Source organism: Cervus elaphus, chromosome 11, assembly GCF_910594005.1.
Source record: "Cervus elaphus chromosome 11, mCerEla1.1, whole genome shotgun sequence".
Taxonomy (NCBI): domain Eukaryota; kingdom Metazoa; phylum Chordata; class Mammalia; order Artiodactyla; family Cervidae; genus Cervus; species Cervus elaphus.
In genome coordinates this window covers 102,265,052-102,283,985 of record NC_057825.1, presented here as the reverse complement: position 1 = coordinate 102,283,985, position 18,934 = coordinate 102,265,052, and the positions used below count along the sequence as shown (strand labels likewise).

Sequence of the window (18,934 nt, the reverse complement as noted above, 5' to 3'; positions counted from 1 at the left end):
CTCCTACTAGATTATAAGATCCTGAAGAGCAAGATCAGTGATACTACATTCAGATTTTTTCCCACCAATGCTTAACACTATATTTGGCATAGAAGTCTTTTCAATGAAAATTTAATGAACAAAATTTAAAAGTGAATTAAACAATTCATGAGGGGCTAGAAGAAAAATGTCTTCATAAAAGTCAAAGTGCTTTCCAACATCAAACCTGAATATGATGTATACCTTGAGTGTTTTACATTTGCTAAAGAAAAACTCACTTTGACAGTTTTGATGGTAAATTAGTAGATTCGGGAATCAAAAATAATAATAGTGTTTCAGTTTTGCAAGATGAAGAGTTCTGGAAATTGGCTGTACCACAATGTGAATATACTTAACACTACTGAACAGTACACTTAAAAATGGTTAAGACGGTAAGTTTTATGTTGTATTTTTAACACAATTAAAAATAAACAGAAGAGAGAGGAGGAATTGGATGAAGGCAGGTATAAGATAAATAAGTACTAAGGCTGTTATGTAGGAAATGGCAACTCACTACAGTATTCCTGCCTGGGAAACCCCAGCGGAGCCTGACAGGCCACAGTCCATGGGGTCATAACAAGTCAGATACGACCGAATGACTGAGCATCCATGCACACGCACAGGGATGTAATGGACAATAAATATAAGTAACACTGCTGTATGTTATATAGGAAAGTTAAGGGTAAACTCTAAGAGTAAACTCAGAAGGAAAAGAACATTTTTTTTCTATTTCTTTAACTTTGTATTTATATGATGGATGGTCACTGAACTTACTGCCATAATAACTTCATCATGTATATACAATCAAATCATTACGCTATGCTGCTTAAACTTATAGTGCTGTATGTCAATCACACTCAATAAAACTGGAAGAATATATAAATTAATTAATTGCCTGCTGAGGGGAGACATTTACTCCAGTAAACATATTGGCAAACCAGATGATGTGTAGGGCATCAAAGTGAATTGCAATGTAAGAAAGTGAAGTTGCTCAGTCGTGTCCGACTCTTTGCGACCCCATGGACTGTAGCCCACCAGGCTCCTCCCTCCATGGGATTCTCCAGGCAAGAATACTGGAGTGGGTTGCCATTTCCTTCTCAAGAATGTAAGAAAAGGCATCTTCAATTTTTTTTAATTAAAATTACTGACAAAGTAGAAGGGAGTTTGGAAGTAATTCAGTTCAACCACCTTATTTCACAAACAAGAAAAATAATCATGGAAAAGAAAAGAGCATTAACCAAGCTAGAGGAAAAACTAGGGTCAAAACCAAGGTTTTGTTCAGAATACAGGGCTGTCTTAAATATACCACATTACAATCCCAAACAATTCAAGAACTAAAGGCTAGAATTTATTGGATTAATTCCCCATGCTTAACTTAATGAAGAGTTAAAAATAACATTGCAGGTAGGAGTTTATAGTCCTGAATTCTCACCAGGGCTCTATCTGTGGGATCTCAGACAAATCACTGAGCATTGCAATACTGTACTACCTCATGGGATTAATGTGAGAATCAAAGGAAAGCCCAGTTACAAAAGAAAAGTGTAACCATCTTCACCCTCATCCCTTCACACTCTCTGATGTCAGGTTTCAATCTCTATGTGAGGGAGGGAAAGGAACAGTTAATATAAACTAGTACAGTTCTGACTAGCTGGAGTTTTGCTATTCTGGGTTTACACGAGGAGGAAGGAAGGGAGGGAGAAAATGGGAAGGTGGGAAGATTGTTCCTAATGGGCAAAGAATAACCCCCTTCCAAAGGAAAATACTGGGAATCCCTGGTGGCTCAGCAGTGAAGAAATCTGCCTGCAATGCAGGAGACGCAGGCTGGATCCCTGAGTCAGGAAGATCCCCTGGAGCAGGAAATGGCAACCCAGTCTTCTTGTCTGGAGAACCCATGGACAGAGGAGCCTGGCGGCCTACAGTTCATAGGGTCGCAGTCAGACACAACCCAGCACGAGAACAAAGGAAAGTATATTACCCATACCTCCTATCAACTAAAGACTCTCAGATGCACAAGCTTTCATAGAATTCATGTTAAAATTATCTTTTTTCCCAGTGTAGGGCCTATAAAACTTTTTACCTTTAGCATATTTCAAAAAATTATGTAAGTTACTTGGGTGTATATTTTATCTTTCCTTCTCAACGGCAGATGTGTCAGCAGGGACTCACAGTATTAAGCCTTTAAGAGTTATTTCTGAGTAGTTTTGATTAGGTCAACATTCAGCTGAAATATAAAGATAGGCACCTGGAGTTGTGATTAAAAGAACTGGATCAAAGGGAAGACCTGAATGCAAAGAGAGACAAGAACTTTATCTCCTTTGTCTTGCCCAACTCCTTCTCAACCTCTATGATTTAATTCTAAGCAGACATCCTCTACTAACAGTCTACAGAGCCACAAGTTTATTTATAGGTATTTTTATATTCATAACACTTTATAAAAATACAATGTTTTCACTCCAGGAATGAAATTATTTAAAGGAAAGTACAAATGGGTATTTTTTAGTAAGTTAACTCACTGGGCAAACAAATTTTATGTAAAATGTTTACCATATAAAACAATTTTTTAAAAGAAAAAAATTGCACATTCTGTGAATTTCCACTTACACGTAGCATCTCATGTAAACTATCATAGAATATTTTAATTTGTATAATTATAGCAATTGAAAATGAAAATCACAGACTTAACATTTTTCCTGCACTCAGACAATATACCTTAATTTTCAAAATATCAGAAAAAGAACATCCTTGAGACAAAAGCCAAGCTCCAAATACCAGAATTCATATATCTTTTCCAAACTAACTTACGGAAATTTTTACTACAGTATAAAGTAACTATAACATGGAAACAGAGAATATTTGGGGATTCCACAGATTAGCCCATTTTTTCCCACAAATTTCTTAAGTACTACCCAGGGAGCTTATAAAAACTGCAGATTACCACAATCCTTCCCTAGAGATTCTGATTCAGTTGCTCTGGACAGGACAAAAATTTTTATTTCTCAAAGTGATTCTGAAGATTAGCTAAGATTAATATTGATCTCATAGACTGGTTTTCAATTTGATACATACTACACCTACCTGAGGAGCTTTAAGAAATCTTAAAGCTCAGACCAATGGAAATGACTTCAATACTTTTTAAAAAGCTCCCCAGAGAAGGATGAGAACCTCTAACCCCTCTGCACAATTAAGAAACTAAGCTTGCTCAAGTTCACAAAGCTAATGATAGCAAAGTTGGGAGTTAGAACCATTTCTCCCAACTGCTAGCCCACTTTGTTTTCAGATAGTTATTCTTCATACAGGTTGACCAAAAAAGGTGTGAAAAAGAAAAATCTATCTTCTTGCCTCGGAAAAACACTGTCACTTAACAAATGGATAAATTAAAACTGAGCTAATCTTACTGCTTCAGAAATCACCAGAAAATAGTTTTCTTAATCCTAATATAAAGCAATTAAAAAAAAAAAAAGACTACACTACTACTTAATCTTTAGTTCCTACTACTAACCTGGTTACATATATCTTACAAAGAACTGTTTAAAATTTAATTTTTAACTTCTGATTCAGTAATTTATTTTTTTGATTCGTATTTTAAAACAAATTATTTTTAAACTCTGGCATCACAGGTCCTTACTAGCAAATTAAATCAAGATCTGTAAATTTGGCAACATGACTTCTTCCGCATGTAAAATACATAACTCTACATATTAAAGCTGCTCTGTGAACTAACAGAGAACAGCGTTCCTTCTTCCACACACAAGAATGAATTTTAGGCTGCATTAGCAAAACTCCCATCATCGGTTTGTCCACAGATCCTCGGAGTGGAAAACTTCTCAAAGTATTAGTTAACCCCTTTCAAGAATTTTCTCATTTTAGTAACAGGATAATGGAAAATAATTGTGAAAAATGTGTCAAGTGCAAGCTTACCTGCCCATAACTTTTCTAAGAGCATTTTGACTTTCTAAAAATTACATGTTTACTTGACTTGCTTTCTGGTGACCTACATTGATTATTACAGCACCAAAACTGTTAAAATAACATTTTTATCCCTCTCAAGGTTGTCAGATGTTTTGATATTTCAAACTTCAGGAATGTCTGTGATTTCTGCTTTTAGATTTAAAAGTGTTTGGTATACTTTACCAAAAGCAGGTCACATTACTCCACAGGTAAAATTTCAGCAATTTGTATAGAGCCTAGAGTACAATGTACACTTTTGATTAATTCGTTCGCAAAGGAGTAATTTGCCAGGTTCTGGATCTTTTAAATATTCTAAACAAGAATCAGATGCAATGGATTTTGTTCCAGCAGTTTTAATGAATGAAAGTACACCCTTTCTTTTTTATTAAGTTGGACAGCAAAAGAAATTAAAAACCTAACCAAAAGTTAAGTACGCTATTTAAAATATGTAAACACCCCCCAAACCGTTCCTTGGAACCAAGAATGGGCCTCTTAAGTCATAGTAAAAACTAAAAAAAAAAACCAAAATCTCAGATAAATGTTCAAATGATACATAGTATTTAGAAAATCGGGCTAGACTGGACGATCCATGGAGCTCGCACAGTAGAAGAAAACTGTGCTACAAGAGCAGGTTTGCAAAATCTGAACTATTTTGTATTAAACGTCTGAAACTCGCCATGTCCGACTGCGAGAGATAAGCCTGTAACAGATACACGGCTTTAGGGATTGCTTAAAATTTTTCCTAAAAAGAGACCAAAAAAAAAAAAAAACCAAGCATGTTTATTTTCAGGAGCTAGGGTCGAAGTCAAAAGAAATCACCAGTTACTGACAATTCTTGACGGGTCCTCGTTGCGCAGGGAGGCCGGACCCCGCACCGGGTGCCGCCTCCTCCGAGCGCGGGCTGGACCGCAGCCCCGAGCCGCGCGCAGCAGCCGCCCGGCGCCGCCGCCGAGCCCGCCCGGGGGCGGGGGGCTCGCACGTGCGACCGGGGGCGGGGCCGGCCGGGAAGGCCCCCGCGCGGGAAGGCGGGCGCGGCCGGGCCGGCCTCCCCGCGGCCGCGAGCCCGGGCTTTCCGTCCGGGCGCATGTCACGGGAACGGATGGAGCCACACAGAGACGTCTAAGTCATGCAGGAGGCGCGCGGCCCCGGCCCGCTCCCGCCGCCCCAGACCCCTCCTCTCCGCCGACAGAAAGACAGACAAGAAGGGTTCCCGACCTGTCGTGCCCTGCATGTTCAGAGTCTGTCATGTTTGGTCAAGAACGGGGCGGGGCTGGAGGGCAGGTCTGCGAGGCCGGCGGCGGCGGGGCGCGGGGAGAATCCCTGCGCCTCCTGCGGGTACCTGTCCCCGGCCGCCGCCGGGAGGTGACGAAGTGGTAAAAACTCACGGTTACTAGTGAGCGACACAGACACAGACTTTCCAGTCTATTAACAACCACGCCAGAGAGGTGGGGCTCTAACTGCCAACACTGGGCCACGGCCCCGCGCTGCCGGCGCTGCCGCTTTAGTCTCTATTCGCCGCCGGTGGCTGAGGCTTGGGAGCGGGCGGGCGGCGCGCAGCGACGCGGGGATTTGGACAGTGGCCGTAACGGTGATTTCTCCTCACCAACATGGCGGCACCCGAGACAGGCGGCTCGATAAAATGGCGCCTGCCGCAACACCTAGCCCGGGACTAAAGGGCAGGAGAGATTCCTCCGCGTGCCGCGGCCCTTGCCCAGCCCGCCGGGGCCGAGCGCGCCGGCCATTGGAGGACTCATCCCGTCAATCACCTTCGAGAGCGAACTCTCCCGCTTCCCCAGCGAAGTGGCGGAGGAGGCAGTCTCTTATGGCGGGGCCGGGCGGCGCCTGGAGTAGTCAGGCCGGGGGAGGCGTCCCGGAGGAACCGCTGTCCTTCCGCGCCTCCCGGGCCGTTCCGCAGCGATTCGCGGTTTTCTCTGCGAGACTTCGCCTGCAGAAGACGGGGAGTTACAGACGTGCCCTACAAACGGGCCCCATAAAGCCATTATCAGCCGTAGGCTAATAACACGCGGCTGCCGAGTCGTCATTAAAAAAAGAAAAACCTTCGTTGCTAAGTAATGGGGAAATGTACTTTCTCCTTCAGGGTTGTAATGAATATCTCTTCTGGTACAACAACAACGATTCCTGGGTCGGAAAGATCCCCTGGAGAAGGGCATGGCACCCACTCCAGTGTTCTTGCCTGGAGAACCCCATGGGCAGAGGAGCCTGGCCGGCAGAGTCTGACAACCAGAACACAACCGCAACAACGTTTAATATGCAGAATCAAAAGGAAAGACGAAATTTAAATAAAAAATAATCATTTTTTGAGGAAAAAAATAGCTTGACATGTAGCTTTTTCTGATATTTAATTCTAAATTTACCTCTCCGGTTATTAGTTAATAATGACAGAACTGTCGCTAAAAGAATCAAAACCATTACTATTTCATATGCAAAACACATACGAATAGTTTATAAATAAAACAGCTATCATATTTCTTTACACTTATGAACGGACAGTTCATGAAATTCTCTAGGCCAGAATACTGGAGTGTGCAGCCTTTCCCTTCAGGGGATCTTCCCAACCCAGAAATCCAACTGGGGTCTCCTGAATTGCAGGGGGATTCTTTACCAACTGAGCTATCAGGGAAGTCCCCATCTTTAGAAAAGGAATTTTTAAATGACCACATTTTGGCCTAATTAGTGTGCTACTTAGTTTTGAGGGAATGTCCTTGGTTTTTTTTACTAACATGATGGATTGATAGGTCCTCTCAGATATCTGACTTCCTTTGGGTTAAATGTGTTTTGTAATGCACTTAGAACTAATTGCAATTAGATTTTAAAATTTGAAATGTGAATGTACATATTGAAAAATAAATCACATTTCTTTTTTTCTAAATTGAATGAAGCCATGATCAGGAGTTGTACTGGTGGGTTATTCTGCAGGCCCTCCCCACCTTTGGATGTGATACGTTTCTAGGAATCTTTCAAAAGCAGATACATTTTGTCTGGAGTAACAATAATTAGCATTGTAGAGTTACATTAGAATCTGTTTGAGTGCTCAGTCCCTCAGTCCTGTCTGACTCTTCTGTGACCCCATGGACTCTAGCCCACCAGGCTCATCTGTCCATGGAATTCTCCAGGCAAGAATACTGGAGTGGGTTGCCATGCCTTCTCCAGAGGATCTTCATCTTTTCCAGGGATTAACCCCTTGTCTCTTGGGTCTCCTGCATTGGCAGGCAAATTCATTACCACTGGCCGGGCTGGAAATCCCTTAGAATCTCTACTTTGTCTCTATTCTAGCGTTGTTACTTAGGTCTTGTGCTGTGCTGTGCTTAGTCTCTCAGTCATGTCCAATTCTGTGTGACCCCATGAGCTGTAGCCTGCCAGGCTCCTCTGTCCATGGGGTTTCTCCAGGAAGAATACTGGAGTGGGTTGCTATGCCGTCCTCCAGGTGCTCTTCCTGACCCAGGGATGGAACCCAGGTCTCCTGCATTGCAGGTAGATGCCTTGCCATCTTAGATCTTACTGTGGCTAAAGGGAGTGACCATGTGGGTGGTAGGCAGCGTAGGAAGCATGCTCCTTTAAGCTATGTGGAATCTAGAGGTGCTCAGCGATGTCAGATAAAGTATTTAAGTTGAAGGCTAAACCAAGCTCAGCTTTCCTTCCTCTTTTTTTTAAAAAGTGTTTATTCATGGCTGTGCTGGGGTCTTCGTTGCTGCGCAGGCTTTTCTCTAGTCGCGGTGAGTGGGAGCTACTTTCTGACCCCTGTTCCTTTGGTTCTCCCACAATATAAGTGTGTCTTTCTCAGGGACCTAAAAGCCATTCATTTGAAATGTAATCATCAGGAAAATAAGCCTCTGCTACCGAGTCTCTGTAGGAAGAGAGGTCTAACCTCCATCATGGCCAGCAGGCAGATACAGCTAGATTAAAAGAATTGACACTGCCCAACCCAATCACTGTAGATGGTGACTGCAGCCGTGGAACTAAAAGACACTTGCTCCTTGGAAGAAAAGTTATGACTAACCTAGACAGCATATTAAAAAGCAGAGACATTACTTTGCCAACGAAGGTCCATCTAGTCAAGGGTATGGTTTTTCCGGTAGCCATGTATGGATGTTAGAGTTGGACTAGAAAGACAGCTGAGCGCCGAAGAATTGATGCTTTTGAACTGTGGTGTTGGAGAAGACTCTTGAGAGTCCCTTGGACAGCAAGGAGATCCAACCAGTCCATCCTGAAGGAGATCAGTCCTGGGTGTTCATTGGAAGGACTGATGCTGAAGCTAAAACTCTTAATACTTTGGCCACCTGATGTGAAGAGCTGACTTATTTGAAAAGACCCTGATGCTGGGAAAGATTGAGGGTAGGAGAAGAAGGGGACGACAGAGGATGAGATGGTTGGATGGCATCACCGACTCAATGGACATGAGTTTAAGTAAGCTCCGGGAGTTGGTGATAGACAAGGAGGCCTGGCGTGCTGCAGTCCATAGGGTCGCAAAGAGTCAGACACAACTGAGGGACTGAACTGAACCCTTGGTAATTTTGCACTTTTCCCTTGCCCCTGCTGCTGCCATTTAGTTTTGTTTTTTTTTTTTTTTTAAAAAAAAAAACAGCTTTCTGGATGGGTAAAGTATAGACTATAAAATCCACCCATTCTTAAATGTACAATTAAGTGATTTTCAGTAAATTTACCAAGTTGTGCAGCCATTTCGAGCATTCAGTTTTAGAACATTCCATCAACCCAAGTGCCTATGTACTGTCTTGCCACCCCTGCCCCCAGGCAGACACTACTCTACTTTCTGTCTCCACAAATTTACCTTTTCTAAACATTCAATCTAAATTGAATTATACAATATATGTTTCTTCATCCTACATTCTTCGTTTAACGTGCCCAATCCCTTCTGCACAAGTTGAAATGGAGCTCATTTCTTTCCTCTCTGGTCAGTAGTTACTGAATAAAATCTGTTTTCACTGCTTTAACTAGTATCTGGCTTTATTTTTTACAATAATGCCCATCACCACTACACACACACACACACACACACACACACAGACGAAAATGGTAATTGACTTAAAGGGGTCAATATTTTGCCAAATAAAGACTTTAACAAACCTTATTATGGTTATTTTGTAAAGGAAAGTACATTTTAACACCAAGAATATGTTTAACTTTAAGAAAAATTCAGTTTGTCTTTGTTTTGCCCCAGGGCAGTAAGAACAAGCTCTGTAAACCATATTCCCAATTATGGCAAAAATTTCAGTTGTCTAATGTGACCTGGGCTTTCCAAGTGCTCAGTGGTAAAGAATCTGCCTGCCAATACAAGAGACCTGGGTTTGATCCCTAGGTTTGGAAGATTCCCTGGAGGAGGAAATGGCAACCCACTCCAGTATTCTTGCCTTGAGAATCCCATGGATAGAGGAGCCTGGCGGGCTACAGTTCATGGGGTTGCAAAAGATTCAGACACGACTTAAGATTCCATAACAAAAATGATGTGACTGAAAGAGACTGGTCAACCTTGGACAAAAATAATCTCCGAGGTGATCATTCTAGGTGGAGGATTAGGGGGCCTTTTCCTCAATCTTCCTGTGAGCTTGTAAAGTTCCTAACTGTTTGTGGGGCTCAAGGTAATGGTGGGGGGGACCCCATTACAACTATGATTTTTGCCTATCTAGCAGGATGGGGACTTCACGTTAGAGTTAATTTGGGGGTGGGGAGATTCCCTATACAGTACACTTTGAGGTTAGAAATAAATACCTGTTTTATTCACATTCTTTGGAAATTTTCCCAAAAGAAAAAACCCCCAAGCACCTGGATATCAGCCCGAGCTTTGCAGAAGTGCTTTCAAAATGTTGCTTCCAAATGAGAAGAAGATACTGATGCACATGGCAGTCTCCGTCTTCTCTGGTTCATGCTCTCTGACAGCCTCAGATGGTAAAGGTTGGGATCGGTCCATAGTACACTTCAGGTGTATGTTTCAAAGGTAGAATTCAGAAGTCGCTAACTCATATTAGAGGAGTTCCCTGGTGGCCCAGTGATTAGGACTCTGCTTTCACTGCCAAGAACAAGGGTTCAACCCCTTGTCAGGGGACTAAGATCACCATGCTCCACAGGGCGGCCAAAAAAAAAAAGTCATTTCAGAATATCAGATCATCCTTACACCTGCTTAACTATTTTTGTTGTTTAGTCACTAAGTCATGTGACCCCCATGGCCTGTAGCCCACCAGGCTCCTCTATCCATGGATTTCCCAGGCAAGAATACTGGAGGGGGTTGCCATTTCCTTCTGCCATTTCAGATCTTTCTGACCTGAGGATAGAACCCTCATCTGCTGCACTGGCAGGCAGATTCTTTACTGCTGAGCCACCAGGGAAGCCTGTTCCTTAAATACTTTTCTCCAAATTCTTTATTATTATTCTGCAAAGATAAAGAACTCAATGGCAGCTCTCAACAGTTATGAAAGCATTTTCTGATGAAAAAAAACCCCAAAATAGTCTTTATTTTAAGATATCACTTATGTTTATCTGCACTAGAAATGTGATGTTTATTTTTCCAGTAGTGAAAGTATGTACTGAGCTCTATCTATCCCCACCCTCAGCATCTTAACCTTGGGAGCATTGATTCACTCATTTGTTTATTCAGGAAAGATTTATGATCGTGATGCTTCACATATCATGCTATCTTCTGAGCAGAGTTATAGATACACTACCTGGGATGTCTATTCTCATGGAGCTTAGAGTCTAATAATGTGTACTTGTGAAGCCTGCACTTATCAAAATGCTAAGTGGGGTCAAGGATACCTACTCAGTTGAAATTGAACTTGATTGCATGTAATGAAAACTCAACTATACGGCTTAACTAAAAACAGATTTTAAGTTTCTTTAATAACGAGATAGCTGTTAGTAGGGGTCCAAGACTAAACACAGGCTCTGGTTAGCTTCTTGCTCTGCAATTCAGTCTGAAGTTTCCATCCTTAACTTCTTGCTCAACTACCATGTGATCTAGGCCATGGTCTGCATAATATCTGTCTTTAAAATTTGTTGATGCTTTATATACATGATTAATTTTTATAAATATTCCCTGTGTGCTTAAGAAAATAAAATTTTCTCATTGTTGGATGCAGAACTTTAATACCTGTCCATTAGGTCTAGTCTATTAACTTCAAAATGTTTATCAGCTATATCCTTGCCAATTTTTCTCTGTCCACTTAATAAATCAATCAAGTAAAAGATGTTAAAATTCCTTACTATGATGTTGGGGTTACCAGTTCTTCTACTTCATATACTATAAGGATATTTTATTAGGTACATAGACATTGTTTTCCTAGTTAATTATTGAGTAACATTCCATCAAGCCATCTAAGTTTCGGACACATTTACTTCTTTTTCTGTGGCTACTTTAAAACTTTTCTCTGCTTTTCTGCAGTTTTATTGTGATGTGGCTGGGTGTAAATTTCATTTAGTTATCTCGCTTGGTATTTGTTGAGTGATGTATACACATTTCTTGATGTATAGATTGATGTGTTTCATCAATTCTTAAAAATGTTAGCCTTTTCTCTTGAAATATTTCATCCACCTTTTTCTCTTTCTCTTCTTGTCTTGTGGTTAAAGTTAATTATATTTTGACATTTTGACTTATTGTTTTTATTTCTAATAGTCTCTTTTGTAGATTCCTTTCTTAAAGGAGGAGTATCTCGGGATAATTTCTTCTGACTTGTCTTCTGGTTCACCCACTTTCCCCTTCAGTCCTGTCTAGTTTTCTACAAAAGGCCATCTTATTAACCAAGTTTCTCTCAGAGAAGCAGAATCACTAGGAGACAGATTTACAGGCAATTGACCATATGCAATTGTAGGAGCTGTTAAAAATAATCTGTGTAAAGCTTTTCTCTGAGCCTAGAACTTAGGATCTTCAAGGCAAGGACTAAGGAAGGGGAGCTGGATGTAAAGAGGGAGAGTAGAAATGAGCTAGAATCCCTAGGAGACAAACCAGAACCTGTCTTCATCTCTTACCACACCCAACTTTTGTGATGTGGGTGCTCTGAAGAAAAACCTTGTGTCCTTTATCTTGAAGTTAAACATACCTTGCCCAGAATTTGGAGAAGCTGAAGGAAGATCTGTGGGAAGGTGGGTCAGCTAAAGGTCTGGTTGTTGCCACATAGCAAGAAGGTGAACTAGCAGGTAAATGATAATGTGCATGTATTGCACCAACATCTGTCACCCCGTCACTGACTTTCTTAACATAAAGACAATATGACTGCTATATGACGTCCACCTTCCGAATTTTGTGCAAAATCTCTCTTATAGCCCACTCTAACTGGAAATATGCAAGAATAGGAATCCTGCACAACATATAGCAGCCCAGCCAAGACAACACACTACAGAATCACCAAAACACTTTTCAACTAGGCACCCACGTGTACCTCTTTCACTGGTACTTGACTTCCATCCAGAATAAAGACAATAGCGGGGACTTCCTTGGTGGTCCAGTGGTTAAGAATCCGCTGTCTTCCAGTGCAACGAACACAGGTTTGATCCCTGGTCGGGGAACTAGGAGTAGGAAATGGCAACCCGCTCACTCATTGGCAACCCGAAACATGGACAGAGGAGCCTGGTGGGCTACAGTCCATGGGGTTGAATAAAGTCTGACACAACTGAGCGACTGAACATGAATGGATAGATGGGAAACTAAGATTCCCCCATGCCATGGGGCAACTAAGCCTGCCTGCCACAGCTACCGAGCCCTCACATCACTACTAGAGAGAAGCCCAGGTGCCACAGCAAAGACCCAGTATGGCCAAAAAGAGAAAAGACAAGAGCAAAATCATGCTTTGACCTACTATAGTCCTATTACACCATGTTCAGCCAAGAACATGTTAACCCTCTTCCCTAAAAAAGATAAAAATCTCTTTTCTTTCTGTGGGTTATGTTTATTCTTCTAATTTTTCTTTTAGTTCAGTCACACTCCTCTTTTCATATCAAATAAGTTGAGTAAGGAGATATAAAGTTAACTACTATTAAAACATTATGTGTTAGTAGGGAAATGGGAGGGGGAAGATTTCATATATTTTTTATAATTATATTTATAATTATATTTCACATTTATGTGTACACATGCACATTTATCCCTGGAGAAAGAACTAGCAACCACTCCAGTATTATCGCCTGGAGAATTCCATGGACAGAGGAGCCTGGCGGGCTACCGTTCATGGGGTCACAAAGAGTCGGACACAGCTGAGCGACTAACACTATACACATTTATATGACATTGAGGATGAAATATCCATAACCATTACAACCATTTTTGCTACTGGTCACGCGGTTGTGTTGTTTAATAACTACTTTCTCCCTTTACTTTTTGTTACATTCCCTTTGCCCTGAGCTGTTCTTGGCTCCTTCTTGGTGAATAACTCAGATCTTCATCCCTAAAGGGTTTGGGCCATTAATAATACTGCTTATGGGTTTTTGTTTTCTACTAACTTTAATAATAGGACATAGAATTAATTAGAATACCTCCAAGAATTCTCCTGAGTTTCTTTAACCTCATTGTACAAACAGGATGACTAGATCATTACAATTAATCACCCCAGCCAGTATAATAAGCTCTTTATCTGTTGATTCACTGGCCTAAGAAGTTCTAAGTGGCCAAATGGCTGACTCAAGTTTAATTACTCTATCATCATGTCCCTTGAGGAAGCCTTCCTGCTTTGGGAATTAATCACTCTAGACCAGTGGTTCTCAACATGGGGATGATTTGCCTTCCAGAGGACATTTGGTGATGTCTGGACACATTTTTGTTTGCACAGCTGTGGAAGGAGTGCTACTGGCATCTACTGGGGAGAGGCCAGGCATGTTGCTAAACACCTTATTATGCACAAGACTGTTCCTCACAACAAGGGATTTATTACCCAGTGCAAAATTCCCTATACAGTACATTATAAACCTGTGACTTACCTATTTTTGAACTGGAAGTTTGTACGTCTTTTTCCTTCCCTTACTTCACTCCCTTCCCCTCTGGCAACCACCTATTTGTTCTTTGTATCTATGAGTCTGTTTCTGTTTTGTTATGTTTGTTCATTTCTTTTGTTTTTATAGTTTCCACATATAAGTAAAACCAGGTGGTATTTGTCTTTCTCTGTCTAACACTTCATTTAGTGTGATACTTTTAGGCCCATCTATGTTGCTGCAAATGGCATTTCTTCATTCTTTTTAATGACTGAGTAGTATTCCATTGTATATGTACCCCATCTTCTTTTTTTTTTTTAATGTTTCTTTTTTTTTCCATTTATTTTTATTAGTTGGAGGCTAATTACTTTACAATATTGTAGTGGTTTTTGCCATACATTGACATGAATCAGCCATGGATTTACATGTGTTCCCCATCCCGATCCCCTCTCCCGCCTCCCTCCCCATCCCATCCCTCTGGGTCTTCCCAGTGCACCAGCCCTGAGCACTTGTCTCATGCATCCAACCTGGGCTGGTGATCTGCTTCACCCTTGATAGTATACTTGTTTCAATGCTATTCTCTCAGAACATCCTACCCTCACCTTCTCCCACAGAGTCCAAAAGTCTGTTCTGTACATCTGTGTCTCTTTTTCTGTTTTGCATATAGGGTTATCGTTACGATCTTTTTAAATTCCATATATATGCATTAGTATACTGCATTGGTCTTTATCTTTCTGGCTTACTTCACTCTGTATAATGGGCTCCAGTTTCATTCATCTCATTAGAACTGATTTAAATGAATTCTTTTTAATGGCTGAGTAATATTCCATGGTGTATATGTACCACAGCTTCCTTATCCATTTGTCTGCTGATGGGCATCTAGGTTGCTTCCATGTCCTGGCTATTATAAACAGTGCTGTGATGAACATTGGGGTGCATGTGTCTCTTTCAGATCTGGTTTCCTCGGTGTGTATGCCCAGGAGTGGGATTGCTGGGTCATATGGCAGTTCTATTTCCAGTTTTTTAAGAAATCTCCACACTGTTCTCCACAGTGGCTGTACTAGTTTGCATTCCCACCAACAGTGTAAGAGGGTTCCCTTTTCTCCACACCCTCTCCAGCATTTATTGCTTGTAGACTTTTGGATAGCAGTCATCCTGACTGGCGTGTAATGGTACCTCATTGTGGTTTTGATTTGCATTTCTCTGATAATGAGTGATGTTGAGCATCTTTTCATGTGTTTGTTAGCCATCTGTATGTCTTCTTTGGAGAAATGTCTGTTTAGTTCTTTGGCCCATTTTTTGATTGGGTCATTTATTTTTCTGGAATTGAGCTGCAGGAGTTGCTTGTATATTTTTGAGATTAATCCTTTGCCTTTTGCTTCATTTGCTATTATTTTCTCCCATTCTGAAGGCTGTCTTTTCACCTTGCTTATAGTTTCCTTTGTTGTGCAAAAGCTTTTAAGTTTAATTAGGTTCCATTTGTTTATTTTTGCTTTTATTTCCAATATTCTGGGAGGTTACCCCATCTTCTTTATCCATCCATCTGTCATTGGATATTTAAGTTGCTTCCATGTCTTGGCTATTGTAAGTAGTGCCACTATGAACATAGGGGTGCGTGTATCTTTTCAAATTAGAGCTTTCATCTTTTCCAAATATCTTCCCCGGAGTGGTATTTCTGGATCATAGGGTAACTCTAGTTTTAGCTTTTAAGGGACCTCCATCATGTTTTTCATAGTGTGGCATGCTATTTTTGCTGCACACTATTAGTTAGTCTTAACTCAGATTAAGGAGGATTAAATAGGAAATGAAATACAGTCCATCTCTGGATGGGAGGAGCAGAAAAGTCATATTGTAAAGGATGCAGATATAGGGAAAGGTGGAGAATGGGGGCTGTTGGGGGATATCGACCTACCACAAACATATGTAGCCTTTTATAGTCTTTATCTGAAAAAACTAGTATCTGATACCTTTTCAGGTCAGTTTTTCCTGTTTCCTGATTTTGCTAATTTCTTTTTGGCCATGCCCTGAGGCATGTGGGATCTTAGTTCCCCCACCAGAGATCGAACCCACACCCCCTGCATTGGAAGCTTGGAGTCTTAATCACTGGACTGCCAGGGAAGTCCCTTATCTATCATTTTAATTTCCTTTTGCCGCCTGATTATCTTTTGCTATACACTGGACATTTTATGTGAAAAAGTATGCATGGTAATACTTTGAGTTTTGTAATAGCAGCCCTTTCCTCCAATGAAAGGTTACCACCTTAATTCAATTTTCCCCTTAGTAACGCTTCATGTGTAAAAGAAGGTGACTGCCAACAGCATGACCAACAGGGGAAGGTACAACTTCCCTGGGAAAATGTCTGGCTTCAGAGAACTTCCCTTGGCTTGTCTGTGAAGTAGACCCTGATTTGGGCCAGGAGTCAAACAGTCCTTCCCTAAAAGAAGAAGCAAGCAAGGCTATCGTAGGGTGGGCCAATCTACCTTTTGAGAGTTCTTTTTCAAGATTAACCTTATACTGGCATCATATTAAGCAAAACTAAAAAATTCCCAGTTCCCTGTTTTTCAAGTGTGCTTTATTTTCCTGACTTGATACATTTCTGTCTGCATATGATGCCCGTTTACCTCTAACTTCATCTATTCCAGTGGAAATTACCTCAAGACAAAGCTCAAATAATACCCCTTTCCAGAAGTCTTCCCAACCAATGTGCTTTTTTCTCTTCTGTATCCTCTTAGCACTTAATACCCACCCCCTTTTCCCCCTCCAACTAACCCTGGGCATCTTCATTTCACAAAAGCCCCCTATCAACAGTCTTTTTAAAATAGACTTTGTTTTAGAGCAGTTTTAGGTCTACACAAAAACTAGGAAGTACAAATTGCCCTTGCCCCCCAACATGGTTTACCCCATTCTTTACATCTTAGGTTAGTGTGGTACATTTGTTACACCTGATGAACCAATACCAATACATCAACATCCATAGTTTACATTGGATTCACTCTGTGTTGTATTCAATGGGACAAATATACAATAGTATGTGTCCCTCATCACTGTGAACAGAATAGTTTCACTACCCTAAAAATCTGCTGTGCTCTACCTAATCATTCTTCCTTCCCTACCCCACCCCCAGCCCCACCCTTGACAATTGCTGATTCCAAATAATTGACCAAAAATCCTGGAACTAACAAACAATTAAAGCAAAGTTGCAGCAATACAAGGTTAATATACAAAAGTCAATTGCTTTCATACATACTAGTCATGAATAAATGAAATCTGAAATTAAAAAAGTTACATGAAGACCAAAAAAAAAAAAAAAAACCTCAGGTATAAATCTAACAAAATATGTACATGAATCTGTATGAGGAAAGCTACAAACCTCTGATGAAAGAAAATTAAATAAATGGGCATTCTTTCATTTTTTTTAATTTTAAAAGCCAACTCTCCACTTGTTGAGAATCAGTGACCAGCAGAACAGAGGGGCAACCATTCATTATAGCCTTTGATGGACTTGGGCTGGCTACATAAGACCCCTCCCCCTTTCAAATCAGAGATTCAGAAACTCCTTCCTTCTCAATGATGGTTAACAAAAAATTCTTCAAAACAAAGGTAGCCCCACAGATATGCGGTTACAAATGAAAAGCTCAGGGCCCCAATCCCTGTCTGCTGCAGCAAGAAAAGGTGCCAAAATAAAATATAAATAAGTGTTTAGTATATGTAGTTCCTAAATATTGCATGGGATGTGCTTGAGTTCGTGCTTAGTCGCTGAGTCGTGTCTGACTGACTCTTTGTGACCCTATGGACTGTAACCCGCCAGGCTCCTCTGTCCATGGTATTCTCCAGGCAAGAATATTGGAGTGGGTTGCCATTCCCTTCTTCAGAGGATCTTCCTGACCCAAGGATCGAACCCAGGTGGCCTACATTGCAGGGGGATTCTTTACTGTCCGAGCCACCAAGGAAGTCTGCTGTAGAATCTACCAGTCACAAAATCTGTCCACAGCTGTTTACTCAAGTGTGGAAGGTAACAGTATATTCCTTAGAGGGCTGTTTTGAGGATGAGGTGATCGAAAATGTGAACTGATGCTTGGTACAAAGTGAGTACTCAAATAAATATCAGCTAGAAGCGCGCAAGCGATTTTGCCTCTCCTACCATCTTGCTAGGGCTTCTCCTTTGCCCTTGGACGTGGGGTATCTCGTTAAAGTCGCTCCAGCGCCATACAGTCACAGCTCCAGCTGGGAATACCAGACCACCTGACCTGCCTCCTGAGAAATATGTATGCGGGCCAAGAAGCAACAGTTAGAACTGGACATGGAACAACTAGTTCCTAATCAGGAAAGGAGTACATCAAGGCTGTATATTGTCACCCTGCTTATTTAACTTATATGCAGAGTACATCATGAGAAACGCTGGGCTGGGAGAAGCACAAGCTGGAATCAAGATTGCCGGGAGAAATATCAATAACCTCAGGTATGCAGAAGATACCACCCTGATGGCAGAAAGTGAAGAAGAACTAAAAAGCCTCTCGATGAAAGTGAAAGAGGACAGTGAAAAAGTTGGCTTAAAACTCAACATTCAGAAAACTAAGATCATGGCATCTGGTCCCATTGCTTCATGGTAAACAGAAGGGAAAACAATGGAAATAGTGATAGACTTTATTTTGGGGGGCTCCAAAATCCCTGCAGATGGTGACTGCAGCCATGAAATTAAAAGACGCTTGCTCCTTGGAAGAAAAGTTATGACCAACCTAGACAGCATATTAAAAAGCAGAGACATTGCTTTGCCAACAAAGGTCTGTCTAGTCAAAGCTATGGTTTTTCCAGTAGTCATGTACAAATGGGAGAGTTGAACTATAAAGAAAGCGGAGCGCTGAAGAATTGATGCTTTTGAACTGTGGTATTGGAGAAGACCCTTGAGAGTCCCTTGGACAGCAAGGAGACCCAACCAGTCCATCCTAAAGGAAATCAGTCCTGAATATTCATTGGAAGGACTGATGCTGAAGCTGAAACTCCAATACTTTGGACACCTGAGGGGAAGAACTGACTGCTTTGA

The 18,934-nt window shown here is 41.2% G+C and overlaps 1 protein-coding gene across 2 annotated transcripts in view; it reads right to left on the bottom strand.

The window, feature by feature from the left end:
• Nucleotides 1-5,598, bottom strand: part of ZC3H6 (zinc finger CCCH-type containing 6) — a 79,846-nt gene extending 74,248 nt beyond the window's left edge. Inside the window, exon 1 of one of the 2 annotated variants that reach the window (XM_043918797.1) lies at nucleotides 5,182-5,598. In XM_043918797.1, coding sequence (XP_043774732.1) covers nucleotides 5,182-5,213 — 32 coding nt within the window. In that variant the 5' untranslated portion in view covers nucleotides 5,214-5,598. The remainder of the gene's footprint in view (nucleotides 1-5,181) is intronic. The other variant, XM_043918796.1, reaches the window with a different exon arrangement.
• Between the last annotated feature and the right edge of the window lie 13,336 nt (nucleotides 5,599-18,934).